This window comes from Aspergillus nidulans, chromosome I, assembly GCF_000011425.1.
Source record: "Aspergillus nidulans FGSC A4 chromosome I".
Taxonomy (NCBI): Eukaryota; Fungi; Ascomycota; class Eurotiomycetes; order Eurotiales; family Aspergillaceae; genus Aspergillus; species Aspergillus nidulans.
In genome coordinates this window covers 358,991-374,789 of record NC_066257.1, presented here as the reverse complement: position 1 = coordinate 374,789, position 15,799 = coordinate 358,991, and the positions used below count along the sequence as shown (strand labels likewise).

At 49.2% G+C, this 15,799-nt stretch overlaps 6 protein-coding genes across 6 annotated transcripts, besides 1 other annotated feature; 2 read left to right on the top strand and 4 right to left on the bottom strand.

The window, feature by feature from the left end:
- Window positions 1–15,799: part of a sequence feature (contig 1.107 303..444822(-1)) that runs on past the window's edge.
- Window positions 556–1,081, top strand: ANIA_06376 (uncharacterized protein; the record flags this gene model as incomplete). Its single annotated transcript, XM_658888.1, has 3 exons — window positions 556–596; window positions 717–946; window positions 1,029–1,081. 3 exons carry the CDS (start codon window positions 556–558, stop codon window positions 1,079–1,081), a joined length of 324 nt encoding a protein of 107 aa, XP_663980.1.
- Window positions 1,805–4,409, bottom strand: ANIA_06377 (uncharacterized protein; the record flags this gene model as incomplete). The annotated part of the gene is made up of 2 exons (XM_658889.1): window positions 1,805–3,973; window positions 4,326–4,409. The coding sequence occupies 2 exons, from the start codon at window positions 4,407–4,409 to the stop codon at window positions 1,805–1,807; spliced, it is 2,253 nt and encodes a 750-aa protein (XP_663981.1).
- Window positions 7,210–8,312, top strand: ANIA_06378 (uncharacterized protein; the record flags this gene model as incomplete). Its single annotated transcript, XM_658890.1, has 3 exons — window positions 7,210–7,257; window positions 7,746–8,142; window positions 8,224–8,312. 3 exons carry the CDS (start codon window positions 7,210–7,212, stop codon window positions 8,310–8,312), a joined length of 534 nt encoding a protein of 177 aa, XP_663982.1.
- Window positions 8,627–10,143, bottom strand: ANIA_06379 (uncharacterized protein; the record flags this gene model as incomplete). Its single annotated transcript, XM_658891.1, has 6 exons — window positions 8,627–8,664; window positions 8,721–8,803; window positions 9,046–9,062; window positions 9,253–9,303; window positions 9,349–9,393; window positions 9,910–10,143. The coding sequence occupies 6 exons, from the start codon at window positions 10,141–10,143 to the stop codon at window positions 8,627–8,629; spliced, it is 468 nt and encodes a 155-aa protein (XP_663983.1).
- ANIA_06380 (uncharacterized protein) lies at window positions 11,322–12,272 on the bottom strand. Its single transcript, XM_658892.2, has one exon. The coding sequence runs from the start codon at window positions 12,100–12,102 to the stop codon at window positions 11,566–11,568; it is 537 nt and encodes a 178-aa protein (XP_663984.1). The 5' UTR covers window positions 12,103–12,272; the 3' UTR covers window positions 11,322–11,565.
- On the bottom strand, window positions 13,493–15,265 carry ANIA_06381 (uncharacterized protein; the record flags this gene model as incomplete). The annotated part of the gene is made up of 5 exons (XM_658893.1): window positions 13,493–13,538; window positions 13,962–14,204; window positions 14,268–14,643; window positions 14,696–14,847; window positions 15,033–15,265. 5 exons carry the CDS (start codon window positions 15,263–15,265, stop codon window positions 13,493–13,495), a joined length of 1,050 nt encoding a protein of 349 aa, XP_663985.1.

The following is a 15,799-nucleotide window of genomic DNA, read 5'->3' as shown; positions in this document are numbered from 1 at the left end:
CATCCGAATGACTTCAACTATACCTGTAAGCAATCCCTTCTTCCGTTGCGACGGATCCTTTCGCGAATCTAGAAGCTCGAGGAATTGCTCAAGTCCATGCGTCTCTGGACGACTGCATGCATACAAGAAACCTCGACATAGTGCAGCGACTCCCAGAATCGTAGTCGAGGAAAGGGACCTCCATAAAAGAGACGGACTTTCGCCGGTGGCACCAGAATCCGTAGGCTGCGACATGGTGTCGGTTCTATCGGATATCCATATGAGTTATTAAGGGAGGAATATCAAGGAACGAGCGGCGTAACCAGAGAGTATACCCAGAGACTAAGCATGAGGAAGATAAAAGAGTGAATTGGAAGGTAGAGAAAGATGCCGAATGCACGGCGTGAGGGCAGTTGGCAACTTTATTGGCCTTCAGGATCTTGGAATTCGTTCCGCCGCGGAGGTTGGAAACGCACGGACCATCCACCGTAACCTCGACGGGATTTTCCGTTCAACATTCAGCAAGACTTCCATCAGAACTTTGGACACTCTCTTGTTTCCCGTCATAGCACAATAATGTTCAAGCCTTCATCACCATTATTCTCGGGTCTTCTCTGGTACGCTCTTTCTACAAACTCTTAACGCTCTGGTTTCTGCCGCGGCGGTGCTCAATCGACCACGCAACCCACATTCAAACCGTCATCACGAAAATCGTCGCTAATACCTCTTTTCAATAGGAAGATCCCATGGCGTATCTCGCAGCCCCAGAAGGCCCGGCAACGTAAACGCCTTCGTGCTGTCGACAAGGTAGTCGACACCGTCAGCGCGGCCCTGGCCCGAAACGGCCAGACCACGAAGGCTGTTGAGAGATGGTACAGAGAGATGCCCCGAGAGGAGGAGATGCTGCCGCGTGACAAATACACGATCTTTGATAAGAAGGAGAAGACATACCGCAAGGGCATTCACAGTATGTTTGCCATATTCCTTACGCTGGCCTGCTCCAGGAAATCGCGCAACAAAGGCAATGTAACTAACGGAATCCCAATTAGAATTACCGAAGTGGACGAGAGTCAGCCAGCGCGTCAACCCCCCTGGTTTCTAAGCGCCATGATGAACTGCATTCGTAGTTCACGGATGCCTATATCAACGGCACTTTCTTCGCCGTTTCCACTGTCTACCTACCTACACTACTAACGGACACGTGCAATCGATTTCGCGTTCCTACTGTATTATACGGCTCTTCCTTCGTCGTCCTACTCGCTATTAGAGACGGCAATGGGTGTTCAAGCCAGATATTAGGATCTTTGGAGTTTCGGAAATAGGGGTTCACTACCTATTTGTTTTTGTACGGTACTTGCAATATATCCTATTAAAGCATGCTGCCGTCTGCTCTTAGAATCAGCTTGGTGGCAGTACCGCGAGATCAAAAAATAGAAACCCAGCATATTAATGTCCTTCCAGCATATCGATGTTTTGGCATGACTAAGGGCTCCGGCATATAAAGAAGACTTGAAAAGAACGACCATATCTGTTAGTCTGAATCTTTGGCGATCGGGCACAAAACAGGAGAATTCAAGCAGAAACGCAGGATATTATTATACTGTCCCTAGTCATACACTCCATAAGAGCATCCGACTGGCTCTAGGGGTCTTCTGTGCTGCTATACGGTTGAGGAATGATCGTACAAGGATCCGTCCATGTTGACCCATTACCGAGTGTCCTGACTTTTTTCTTTCCCCTCCCTGTTTGGGAGACCATGAAATGATTAGCATAATTGAATATTCAATAAAGGCTGTGGGTTCATTTTATTTTGAATATATACATCTCACGACAGCTCGTCTATCGAAAGCTCCCAAGATCCTACTTGGCAATGACCATTGTCGGGCTGGAGGAGTTTTGTAGCATATTGGTAGTATCGAGCGATGCCATACACGAGTTCCTTCGCCCTTCTTCTGTTCACTCGACCTTCAAATATTGCCTTGCGGATCCGATATCCGCGTCTGATTTTTTGCCAGTCGCTCAGCTTCTCCTGCCATCCGGCGCCGCCTTCATAATATCTTTCTCCCTGTCGAGACGAGAGACCGAAGCCCTGCGGCGGCCTTCGGAGAACCCAACTCGCTGGGTCGATATGACCGTCTGGCGGATCCTCTACTGAGCTATCATAGTGTTCGATAGAATGTAAGAACACTTTCTGCCCGGATGCCTTTCTCTGCTGGTTCACTGCAACCCTCCACGAATTGATCTTGGGTGTATGTGCCGGTTGACGAGCTGATTTGGGATACTTTGGGGTGGGAACTGATGATGGCTTGGGATACGGAACGTTGAATCGTGGATCTCCCCAAAGTCGTCGTTTATCAGTGTCCACGCGGGAGACTGGATCGAAAACAATCCAAGTATCCCGGTTTAACCAATGATTTGCAAGCAGGGCAAAGTGAAAGGGCCGTTGTCCGGGAGTCAACTGGCTTTCGATCCAGCCGAGTCTACGATCCAAGTTCTCAATCAACCGTACCTCCCAATTGCTCCAGTTTTTCGGCTGTGTTACGCGATGAGGTATTTTCCCTGGGTTTGACAGCTTTCGCCGCCGATTGCTCGACTGTTTCTTCTCGATTTCGACCTTTGTGATTGAAGTCTGTAGGTCTGGCAGTGAGTTCTCATACCAGGTTATGAGCGTTGGTCGATGTAAAGGGGCCAAGGGGCTGCGTTGCAGGGGTAAAGAGGGCCACTCCTTCTGCACATTGCCTTCGGTTTTGTGTTCGGGCAATGAAACGGGGAGTCTAGTATTGTGCTGTTGATCGCTGCCGTAGAGAAATAAATCGCTAATGTCTGAAGAAGATGTCCATTTCGGACCCTGCCGATGCTGGTGCACAATCTCAGAGGCAGCGGCGTCCAGAGAGAGGCTCCCAAGGACCGCAGACTTAGGGCTCCCTGGTGGGCCCCTTGGCAGAGTATGAGTGCTGTACCCCAGACATTTGAGGGTCTGCAATCCCATGCGAGCAGACCAAACCTGGTACTTCCTCGAGCGATGGAAAGTCAAATAAATATCTGAGGGCATATCTTCACTGCCAGTTCTTCCAGATCTTGTTGTTACGGTTGAGCGTGCATATCGATAAGGCGGAGATTGTTTCGCTTGTGGAAGGCAGGGCATAGAAAAGCTGTGTGGGGATGGTTGGGTATGGTTTAGATACCACAGCGGAACGCGCCTGGAGATTCGGGAGAAGGGAATTTTTGACAGAGATGTGAAGGACTTGCCGATATAAGATAGCTCATGTGTGCTTGTATCCGAACGGAAACCTCTGCCAATTCTATCGCGCTGCAACTGACGAACTGTCGAATGTCTCGGAAGACTATTATTCCCATATCCTTCGCATATAGGTATGTCTGTCCTCGTAGCTCGAACAGGTGTAGCCATCGGTCGAGGGGTGTGCGGAGTTGGAAGTGCACCAGTTGCAATGGGATGTGAAGCTGTTTCCAGGCCTCCGATTGTCAAGGGCTCGGCGATAGATGGACTACAATGACTCCAGATGCTACCGATTGTTTCGTGGCCATGAAACACAGGCCATGACAACTGATGTTTTCCGCTCTCCTTGTATGTGGCGAGTTCCTTCTGGTCTGAATACCGCCAAATCCATTCAAAATCCGCCCTCGACGACCTCCACGGATTCCAACTGTGTATATTTGCCATGCAGTCCCGTACGACCCTCTTTCTGGCCTCGTGCCGCTGCAACGACACCCAGCCGTACCAGGTCTTTGCGTAACGAGACGAAGTTGTGTTGCCCTCTCTGAGAATCCTACCCTTGGTGAAGGAGCGAAGAAGTCGAGGGAATTTCCAGATGAGGACAGTAAGGATAAAAATGCAGACGGTCCCGGCAAGAAGCTGAAGAAAGAGCTTCCAAGGAATGAACGACGTCGGCTGAACAGGCGTAAATGAAGGAGCAATCAGCGGTCGTTGTTGAATCAGAGGCGTCGGTGGAGGTCGGTAAGGGACAGGTGCCATCTGATGAGTATAAAGTCACGCAATAAGGCAGGCATTCTGATAACAATAGAGAGGCTGGCCGTGGAATTGTTAGTCGGCGACCTCCATTGTGTTGAAGTGTAAGTAGTATCGCGCGGATGGCAAACGTAGAGGGCACCTGCAAGAGGGCCCTCCTCCCTATCTCGGACGCTCGCACATATCGACCCTTATGTCCGACTGAAGCTTTCTTCTATCAACAAGCATAACCCAAGTTTTGTCGTCGTTAACAACTAGCAACGAGCCATTCCAGACAAGATCATCTACCCGGCTGTCTCTTCATCAAAGCATTCAGGCATAGTCAAACAAATTAATGCAGTTCGCAGTCACGGCACACGATCGCCATGGTTGCCAGGGGTTTGGGAAGGAGACTCCTGTCCAGGTTCGCCTCACTCCCCGCCTCACTTTGCACCTCGGTCATCTTCAAATCCAACCACGACACGCAAGCTGCAGAACGAGCTCAGATCGGCATTGCCCGTGCTTCCTGTTGGTAAAGAGCACAGAAATCCCCATTTTCACCCGCTGAATCGGTACTATCTGCTCCTTTTCACTCTAGCAGTGCTCCAAACTTGGTCTCATAATGAATCTAGTGAGTTCGCTTCACGCGTCCCTCAGCCAGGAACAAGCCATTTTTGGATATCCAGGATAGTACATCGAGATTTATCTCGAAATTGTACTCCACTTTAAGAATATTTTGCTGACTCAGATCATAGATGTTGCACCGATCGTCATGCAGAGCCCTCTTTGCGTCCATATACACAGAATCGTCACATCGTCACAGCTCAGTGCACTTTAGGGCGTATCTAGTGGAGATAGACTCGGCACCGCTGTTTGTTAGGGTGGAGAGGCTTGACAAAAGTACGCTTCTACCATGGCGAAGCTGCAGATACCTGGCCGATCGTACAGCCACAACACCCCAGTATCATATGCATAGTGCTTGCAGCTCATTTCGACATGAGGGGTAAATCTCTGTGAGACCATTGGTGCATCTCAGCAGCCTGTTCCAAGATTGAGAACAAAGTTGAAGGCTAATGCGTCGGTCAATCCCGAAATCAGATCAACGGGTGTGATCAGAGATCTGGCACCCCGACTCTAAGGGAAAAAATAAAGAGCATACCCACTCGGACTAATGCCGAGTGTGTAGACATCCTCTCTGGGAAGCGCTGCCGGGACCACCTATGACATCCCATGTCGGCGTGAGGGATACCCACGGTGTCCTTCCTGTTCTTCTACCGTCTGAACTATTTCGACTTGAAGGGTCCAATCATGGATTGTGGCTCTAAGTGTCGAAACAAATCCCAAAATCTCACAGGTAGATTAATTCGAACAGATTTCTATGATTTGCACTATGAACTACTAACATTGGGCACTCACCTGGGGGATGAATATAGTAAAACACTCAAGGACACGCGAGATCAGGAAAGCAGAGCGAGGCGAGGTCACTGCCTACCGCAACGAGAATTCAATGATTTTGTTTTCTTTTTAGTAAGATACCACGAAAGGCTCCGAGACTCCGGGTGGCCCGCCCCTTCGGGCGTCTGCACGGTCTAGTTCATGCAGTCAGACAGGTACACCGCCACTTCCGAGTGAGACTTGGTGGAGCACTGACTCTTTGGAGTGGCTGGTGAGGGTTCAAAGTATGTATCCACCGTCCGTGTTGGTTCTGGTCAGAAACATAGACGACTAGCCTGATTATTGCTGCCTGATCTTGAACCTGGAATCTCCATGAATCACTCCCGGCCTGGCCGGTGGCTGTAGATTACAGATGGCGTTGATCTACCTCTTGTGCATTGCCGTACGTCGACATTTCCAGCTCGTGATGACCTAAATTACGACAACTGTGGCGCTGTGAAAAGTAAATGCAAACTCGTATCGTAGAAACTTTAACATGATCTCACTTGAGAAACAGATTGACTTACTTTGAACTGTTTATTTACCTCCAGGCATAGAGAGTGACATCTACTCAGTAGACCCACAGTCCAGACAAGATCCCTCCATGCATCGTCGGCAGGTGGACCCTTCGTGGCTGTACAGCAAGATCTGTTCCATGTGCATAGGCCAAGCCACAAGGGTCTAGGGCAGCGCAGCCGCGCTACGAATCGTCAACCAGGTATCGAAGAATCTCGCCATCTAGAATCCAAACGTAAAAAAGGATACATTCACGAGGAAAAAATGATAGCTCATGCGCCTAGGGGGTGCTGGATTTGTTCCATGCGACGGGACAGGGTGTAGCTCACCCAGTCTGCAGCAGGAGTGATAGGGAGCCCTGTCTGGCCATCACAGCCGGTCACATCCTATGTTGGTCTGAATAAGGCTTCGTGGCATGTCACTTCCTCTTTTGAATTCCCCCTTCTCCCATATCGGCATATCCATTCGTTGACTCCCCACCATACTTCCCCGACAGAGTGCTGAGTAACTTTTGGTGTGAGCATTCGTCACATCGAAGCAATTTGTGCGGAACGTTGTAAAAAAATTGATAATAATGATAATCATGATAATAATGATAGTAATGATAGTAATGATGATAATAATAATAGACAATAAAATCTCCCCGCAAGAAAGACCCCATGAATAGGAACCGATGCGAGTCGCTGGAACGGCACGAATTCAAGTCGATCCACCGAGATCTTGTTGAGCCTGATGCCCCTGACTTTACTACTTTTTACGTGCCTTGCTCGTAATATGACTAGATAATCAACTTGAAAGGCGTAACCCCTCCCCAGTCCAAACGTGAAGCAAGAAGCGGGAAGCACGTCCCTCCAACGGTGGAGACTGCAGTCATTGGTCACAGTGATATTGTCCCATCGAGGCTCCGGCTTCGGACAACCATTCCAATTCCTGCCATTCGCTAAAGATCGCGCGGGGATGGAGAGATCGAATATAGTCCCCGGTCTACAGATCCTGTGATGTGATTCGCGCGCCTTGGACGAACGCCGCTTGCGATAAACATATTGAATACGAATCAACCAACGCGCACCGATGTAATTTCGACTTACAAGCGCTAGAACGAAAGGAACCCCATTAGAACGAGGGGCTAAGAGGGACTCAGGGAAGCTAAAACGCCCTAAACTACAATATAAAGAGACTATGGAAATGGAAAAAGCAAGTCTAGACACCATTGAAGGCCGGCTGAATGGCTCGTACTACGGGACAGCCATCAGCAGGCAGCGGAGTAATCTCGGGTTGCTGCTCTTTGCTAGTATCATTTTAGCTTCCCAAAAATGGAGACTAAGCTTCTGATGTGGCAAACCTCAGATCTGATCATCCTGGTGAGTTCCACTATTGCCATGCGAACTGTTGCCTACGGTGCCCGCCGCACAACGATCCTGCAGGTTTATCGCCCATCCTCTGTACATTCACTCGCTAGCCAATCAATTTTACTGTGCTTCATCTGCCTTTAGTTGCAGCTCCCTTGTGCCTATATCTTAACGTTTGCGTGGCGAATCTCAAAAATAAAAATTGAGTGTCAGATTCAGCCCGGTTTGAGGCAATCTTGATGAACCGCTCAAGATATATCCACACAAAGCCTCATCAATGCGAGAAACTTGAATACCGCGGCCGCTTTCTACATTATTTGTCAGTCTCGTCTATAAGACCAGCAATTCCTCTTTGTTAATGAATTCCTGTCTGGCCTCGGTTACACGATAAACACCAACGAACCTTCTTCCTCAGCCTCTGGCCATTCCCCCACTACAAGTTTAAGGTCGAGTACCTTTCATTCATCTAAATAATACGTTTATTATCCATTATGGCGCAGGGATCGAACTATTCGCTCTCATTCACGATTGAACCTCCAACATCTGCCGCCCCAGGCGTGCCCTTTTCAATTCCCGTAATCGTTGCAGTCCGGTCTGTTGGTAATGCTAATAGCGATCCTTTACAACAACTAGGGGCGAGAGCAGTGCTCTGGGATGAGAGCGGAACCAGTTCAACTGTTGATCTGACTGGGAATACTTCGACCAGCGTGCGCTCTAGGACGGGAAATTCCACAAGTGGATACGCCGTCTTCAACCGCCTTACCGTCAAAAGCCCGGGGAGATACAAGCTACGAGTAATGTCGGTCCTCAATACAGCCAGTGGAGTGTCAGTGCAAGGCTCTATTGACTCTGGGATCATTCACGTCCATTCAGGCGCGGCTGCATCACAGCCTCCGAGTATGTTACCGGATCTACTACAGCTATAGGGGCACTTAGTGGTGCATATCGATTGACGACTAACATTTGTCTTCGAATTAGGTCCGGCACAAATTGCGCGGTTACAGGCCCTGGTACCCGAGAATATAGGCATATCACAGGCAGATATTGCGGCCTGGCAGCAGGCCTAGAGGCTTGTTGCTGGGTCGCTGGCCTCACCCGAACCATCCGGTTCGAATTAATTATGTGCAGCAAGATTCTGTCCAGCGTATACTTGTTTCGCTTCTTTTACATACTTCCCTGCTACGACTAATAATACCGGTCTGGAGGAAATAAGGGCTCTGCCCCGACGCGACCCCCGAGCAGGAGCAGCATTGCTTCATATATTTACCCCGAACTATTGATATCCCACGATGAGCTTGCGAACCGGAATATCGCTGCCCAAGGTTGATTGTTTATTAATGACCATATTGATGGCCATTACCAGGTCATGGTTGTGACTACCTTAGTTCAATTTGTTCTCCAATACACTCTGCTGGCTTTCTAGAGGCGACAATAGTACATAATGTTTACACTGATTAATGGTTGAGATAATATACCCCAACTCCAATATTCTGCAACTGAGGAAACGTGTACAAATGTGTACCTAGCCAAGCTTCGAGCTACCATCAGAAGCTGGCACCTGAAAGTGTTATTTATTCTCCTAAATACGAGAATACGAAAAGTGTATACGTATATTAGAGTAAACAATATCAACGTGTTCGCAATCCTAGAAACGATCTGAAATAGTCGCTATGGGCGGACACTTGTATAAAGTAATTCGGCTCTACAAATAATTAGACGCCCTAGGATTGCGGTTAATGGGCTCGGTGGACACGGCATATCATTGTTGGCACAGATACGCTAAGCCAGTTCCTAACTTACCCTTCATTTGTAGCTCTCTTTAATACAGAGTTGCTATTTACTTGGACTAGGTTGTCAAATTACCTATCCACTGACTAGGTGCATAATGTCCTTGTTTTTCCCGGTATAGGCAATTCACCTGGCTCGCGGGACTCCTCTTTAACAGCCTCCGAACGCAAGGCTGTTGCATGATGGGTACTCTCATGGGTAGTTCAATGGTCAACGTACCTCAGCGACTACAGCCTGGGCAGAGAAGGCTCCAGCGGCCCCAGGGATAAACTGTGATCAGTATACGCAAGGAATCTTATCAACAAACTGACATACTAGTTCTTGTTCTGCTTGGTCCAGCTCTACAAAAATTACGGAGTGCTATAAACACAAATTGAAGGTTCGATATTTTAGGATATAGGTAAGTACTAAAGTAGCAACTGTAATTCCAGATTCAAGAAAAGAACCAATATTCCATTCGTAGAATATGTATAGATAGATAAGGGCATGGAGAGGAATAACAAGATCCTGACAAAACGAGGGTTCTCGGACCTCTCTCTTGAAGCGAATCTCTCCTCTTCAGTAGCGGATTTCTCCTAACTTGACGCTGGATCTGCAAAAGTCACAGGCGCACTGTGCTACCATTGACTTTCGCTTGGCTCCTTTTTCATCTGGTTTGACGAATGGATAGGGAAGCTTGATCATGGCGAAATTGTGTTGGGAACGAGACTGATATGTTCTCAAACATTGCATGGCGGTCGCAACGCAAGCTATCTGCTTGGATGATGGAGGAGGCGCATAGATTCGATTGTTCGATAAATTGACATTTTTGAAGTTGTTGCATGATTCAGCTCAGCCCTTCTTTTGCTGGCGGATCCAGTCAACGCCGTCGCGGACAGTGTCTCGGACGCTGAACCCCCCGAAGAGCCAGTAGTTTGAGTGTCGACCGTAGTGGTAGACAGTGTTGTCGTAACGCCGGCGGCTGTCAGAGCTGGCTCGCGATTTGCTCGAGCCAGTTCGACGCGGGGTTGATTGAAGAGGGCTAGGGCTTTCTGTGGATGAGAACGAGTCGCGCGGGACGGATGTGTCGATACCCGCGGGGTACGAGCGGGGAGTGTTTGGGCGACTCATTTTGGGAGAGTAGCAGAGGTGCGAGTGCACAGATAGGTGTGTTTGTTTTGCTTTGGACTACCTAAGAGCAGAGGAGGCTGAGCAGACAGTCGAAGACCGAGACAAAGTCCGTTTGATGAATGGATTGATTTGTTGACGCTTGTGATGAGTGGAAGTACCAGCTCGGTAGGCGCTCAAAAGGAATAAAAATAGGATAATATATTCCGCAGAGACAGTAAGATAGACAGTTCTGAGTATGAAGAGCAAAAAGAACGTGGATCAGAGGGGATCAAGCCTTTATTTATGTTGCCTGCTCTTTTGCGATTGACGTGAAGCCGAGAAACCACCCCGGGCACTCGGGCTCGCCAGGACCACAAGTAGCGGGGAGAATGACCTCGTAGGGCAGGCGCTAGCACTATCATTGTCGATTCCTCCTATTAAAGCGCTTCATAGACAACAAAGGCAGGCGAGACGGTCAGCGTGGGACGAATCGGACAGTGCCAACGAGACTGCGGGATCCATCAGTAAGGCCTAGCGTCAGTTCCTATGCTTTTCGGGCGGGAAAGAGCCAATAATGGCTTCTTCCGAGGGTTGCCCCATGTCGCTGGACTCGCGCTAGAAGGAGTTTCTGGAGTTTTGGCCCCCATGATGACACCGGCTTCACGGTTTTGACCGCTTCTGCCTGATGGCCTGGGCCCGTTTCAGCCGCTTCCTGAGGTTTGCTGGTCGGTGAGCTTTTGCAGCTGGCCCTGGCCCGTGTCTGACCTCCATGCAGATCGACTTCTGAAGACTCGGTGAAGTTACCTGGTAGAGTCGATAAAGTCGGTCTTTTGTGGATGATCAATCAGAGGCAATCAGAGGTCAATTGAGTCACCACTTGGCAGGCATCAGTCCTTGACTCAAATCACATGGCCCGTCCTTCATGAGTCCCCAATCAATCTTGGCGCTAAGCCCTATTGGTCTTCGCGCGTCACGGGATTTCGTCATTGCGGGGAAGACGTCTCGGCAGTCGGCACAGTATCGTTCATAACAGAAGCACAACTCCGCGGCCAAGCAGCTCAGAGCCTCTGGAGGCTCTTTGCAAGTGGAGATCACATCAGACTGTTTCCGTCTTAGCCGAACAGACATCAACTACGTGTCTCCAGCGAGGCAGCACATTTTCAATGGATATGAATTTGGGTAGCGGCAGATCGAAGTGCGGTGGCAGGAGAAGGCATTTTCATTGAAACATACTGACAACGTCCTTTAGCCCAACCATGCAATCTTTCGATAATAATGCAAACAAGCAAAAAAATGGACAACAGATGAGCAATACATCTGAACAACACATGCAGTTTCCAGTCCGTACGCCAGGATTATGCTCTATGGAAACATAATCAAAGAACGATACAAAAATACCAATGATGCAACACCATGAAAATGCAGGCAACAGGATGACCCGAATTATTCCTCCAGCAATGTCCACAAATCCTCGCTTGGTCGCTTCCAGGAACGCGGCCGCTCCGAGTGGCAGCGTCTATGATTCTTCTCAATCATCAGGCGGTCTCGAGTGTCATCTCGGGGTCTTCCCCTCTCCTTGGTGTTTATGGGATGGGCAGAGAGTTTCTGGACCCAGTCTGGGAGCGATACCGTTTCCTTCGCAGACGTTGAGGGCAAAACGAAAAGCGAGCGGGCTCTATCAAGTGGTGGCTGCATCATCTTACGCAGCGATACCGTACCGGTGGTGGTTCGGTTGGTCTCCGGCTTGTCTTTGGTGTGATGCCATAGTCGGTGTGAATGCGTCGGCTGGGTGCGAACGATCCCAGCAGATGCGGCGTCGTCCTCGAACCATTCGTTCGATTCGACTGGGGTCAGAAACTGGCCTTCGAATTCATCGGCAGGTCCCGTGACCGTGATCACGGGCAGGTTGCGCTCGTTCAGGTCCTTGGTCGAACCGCTGTATGGCCAGGAATGACGTCGCTTGTGGTGGAAATGAGGCATGGTGACAGTGTATCGATTCCACGGAGCACCGGCAGTGAGATGTATATTTAAAAGACGAGTGCGGCGCCCTGGTTGACGAGGGCAAACAGTACCAGGCACCTGCGAGATACCCCGTGATAGGAAACAGCCTCGTTTCGCATTACGGTTCTCGCAGCTTCCAGACGATTTCAGTGGGCGAAGCTCTGTATATCCTCTCAAGGCAGCAAAAAGAGAGATACGAGGCCGATTATAAAGCACTCAGCCTCTCAGCATGGGTCAGGCGCACTACACGTGAAGGGCGCACGCGCGCCGCAAAATAGAGCAGCATACTCGCCCAGATGACAGTCCGGGCACTGCGTAAGACATGAAGAAAACTTGTAGTCCACCGTGACTGTACTCAGACGCGTATTCCAATGTCCTGTTCAGGCAAAGGAGTCATATCTGAGTCATGAACAGCAAGGCAACCCTTTAATCATACTGCTGACTACTTAGGTACCTGGCAGGTTCGTGCTACCCTGGAAGCTCACATCTTTCCCCAGTTACGTCTACCTAATCGGATTTCACCCTCCTTGGACCTAGAGCTCAGCCACCTTCACTGCGGGCGGACACCCTGTCAGCCGGCTGCTAGCACTGATACTACGTGCGCTAATGTGCCATCAATTGTGCATCCGACATTCCTCTGCATTGCCTCCGCAAAAGCTTAAACGCACCCCTGACGGCCCTTGTTTCCATCGGATTCAACACCTATAATAGATACCATCATGCTCCCATAACGTATTCTCATTCTTCCCCGTACTTTAGACTCATACCATTAAGGACACTTATGTCTTGCTTATCTAGGAGTATGAGAAGAAATCCAGTACATTCCTCTTTACGTAATGTTATGTGATCAGATCACCACGTTCGCTTCCGCCGTTGCCCATTTATCTAATGACCAAGCAAGATAACTTGTTATGTGGTATGTCGCACCGGGCCGATCCCACGATGACGATCACCCGTCTATTTTTGTCAGTCGCTGTAATCATGTGTTGTGGTGATCCAAAAGTGGAAGTAGGCAGGTCATGAGATGGGCTGCGGGGATCCTTGGCCCTAAGTAAGCGGCAGTGTAGTAGACTAGGTAGTCAGTTTCCACCATCATTTTCCATTCAGATCTCTGATCAGGTTAGACTAAGCTCATCGCGTGCCAATATAGAAGGTTTGGCAGAAAAGCTGAAATATCAGGAATGACAGAAGTCGGTGACGAAACAATTTACCTAGCTCAGCTGTACGGAATATATGTGACAAGCTATCAGCTCCCTTGTAACTACTTATCAGGCCTCTATCAACATTGCGCAGTCCCTCCTCCCCATCCTTTGTATTCTGAGCAACAACCTCTGTCTCCACCGGCGTCTCGATTCCCGTACTGCCATCCTCAAGACTCGCTCTCGCCCGCCAACTGCTTCCTCTTCTGATCCCTCCTATGCAGAACAAGCGCAGTAATAAACCCTGCCCAGAGGAATAAATAGAACACAAACGTCACCGGCTATCATTTCCGCCACCGCGGGGCACCGTCGGGTCCGGCAGTCGGGAAGAGGAGGAGCGGGACCCAGATATTGAATGAGTAGCCGAATGTCATCATTGAGCCCTGGAAGTCATTATGTTAGAATGCTTCGAATTGGGAGGCCCTGAAAGTGGGAGGAAGAGCTATGTACCATGATGGGGCTCGCTCCTCGAAGTCATCTTTGACTATGGTGTTCACTGTAGAATAGAGAACTGGACTTGCACAGCCGTTGGCCCCGAATTGAAACCAGGCGAAAAACCTGAGAAATGCCTTTTAGCTACGGCCCAATTCCATTGCTATGCATTTTGCTGTCCATGACAGGCAGGAAAGCGGAACATACTTCAAGCCTGTCGGGATGCAGCAGATGCACATGCAGAGGGTCGAAAACAACGAAAACGTCGAGATGATGGTGTAGATAATCCACGAAGGATAGATTGAAGCCAGAGTCGTTCCGAGCCACGAGGAGACAATCGTGATTGTTTGGATGATGGTGGGATACTGGTTGATTTTCGTAACAGAGTACCCTTCATCCTTCAACCAGAGATTCATGTAGCTGCTTGGGTAGGATGAAAGGATCATGCAACTATTCTTGTTAGCTAATGTCCAATCTTATCTTCCTTTATTGGTATCTTTGGCGAAGACGTACGCGTAGGAGAACAAGAAGATATAAATATGCCAGCGCTTCGCGGTCCTTTTGAACACGTCGGGCCCCAAACTCCCCGGTCGCCGAATCTTCGCTCTGCTCAGCCAATCCTTCGCAATCTCGATATCTCGCTTCGTCAGGAAGAAAGGCGCTGGAGAGTCAGGTACGCCAGGAAAAACAAGAAACCCGATCAGTGCCACAGGAATGGTGAAAATTCCGTCGATGATAAAGAGCCACCTCCACCCTGGCATTCCCCCAACTCCCGAGAGATTCGTGTATGCGGCTGCTTGGAGATACCCGCTTATTATTTGGCTAAGTGGATTGCAGATGAACCAGGTCCCGGCGCGATTGAATAGGTCGGAGCCGGAGTACCAAGAGCCTGATTTGTCCTGTCAAACTTGTATCCAGTAATGACCAGAGTTGGAACTTACCCAAGATGAAGTGCGTTTCTGCGAAGACTGGGGCTTCGAACATGCCTACCAGAAACCGCAAGGCATAGAGCTGATGCACGTTTCTGACGCGGCTCTGGGCGAAGGTGCAACTTCCCCAGAGGATCTCAAGAGTGGGAAGAAGCCAGCGCGCTCTACAATCCATGGTCAAAATAGTCCCAACACTCAAAAGGTCGAAAACAGGCCGTACAGCTTGGGTCTTGATAGTAGGAGCAACCCTGGCACCTGGAACACCACATACGCAGTGTAATAGCAGACATTGGAGTAATTCAGTTCATCCCCTTAAAGCCGGAAATCTCCTTTAAGGCCACTGACATACGCATTGCTGATATTGGTTTGGTCGAGGTATTTGACAAAGACTGATTTTGTGAGATGATGCTCTGAGCAGACGAAGAAAGGGCTTACAGCAGAGGCAGGAGCAGACCAAGTTGGAGAGATCGAGCCTAACAGGAGCTTCCTCTCCTCAGCCGGGTATGAAGACGGATACCAGTTGAAGACCTCCTTGAATAACCCGAGGATCGGTGACTTTGGTTTCTTGCTCGGGTCCGACATTTCGATAGTCCACGCCCTCGATTTTCCCCAGCCCTTCTACTCCAACATTTTATATACCACGAAACTGAATTGCTGCAAAATGGCTTCTTTGACACAATCCTCTCCGCACCTTATCGACAGGCCGTATCCCTTCTGTTATTCTTGGACGCAAATAATTGACATAGCCCATTGTGTAATGCAAGAATTATCTACTCCAATGGCGTGCTGCGATGGCGTATTCAATCCCTGCCCTGAGCAATTGCCGGCCTTCTTGTCGCGCCAACCAAGCACAAGCTAAAGCTCAAGGCATGCTTAGCTAAGTGCTAGCGAGTCATGTTGAGGAGAACAAACGTGGCTGCCTTCCTTACGTCGAGTAAGGCTTTTGTCTGGAGGGTTACCGTGCGTTGATGACGTGCTCAATAGATAATCATCCGGATAGTGCGGACTTAACTGATAATGCGGGGTATGATGTTGCTATGCAAAACATATATAGTCTGAAGCGAGCTTGTATGACCTGAATCATCTAGGCCAGAGTCTGCGTAGCAATCTAGAGGT

Excerpts from the sequence above, each read along its gene's own strand:
- ANIA_06380 (XM_658892.2), bottom strand. The coding sequence starts at position 12,102 with ATGCCTCATTTCCACCACAAGCGACGTCATTCCTGGCCATACAGCGGT.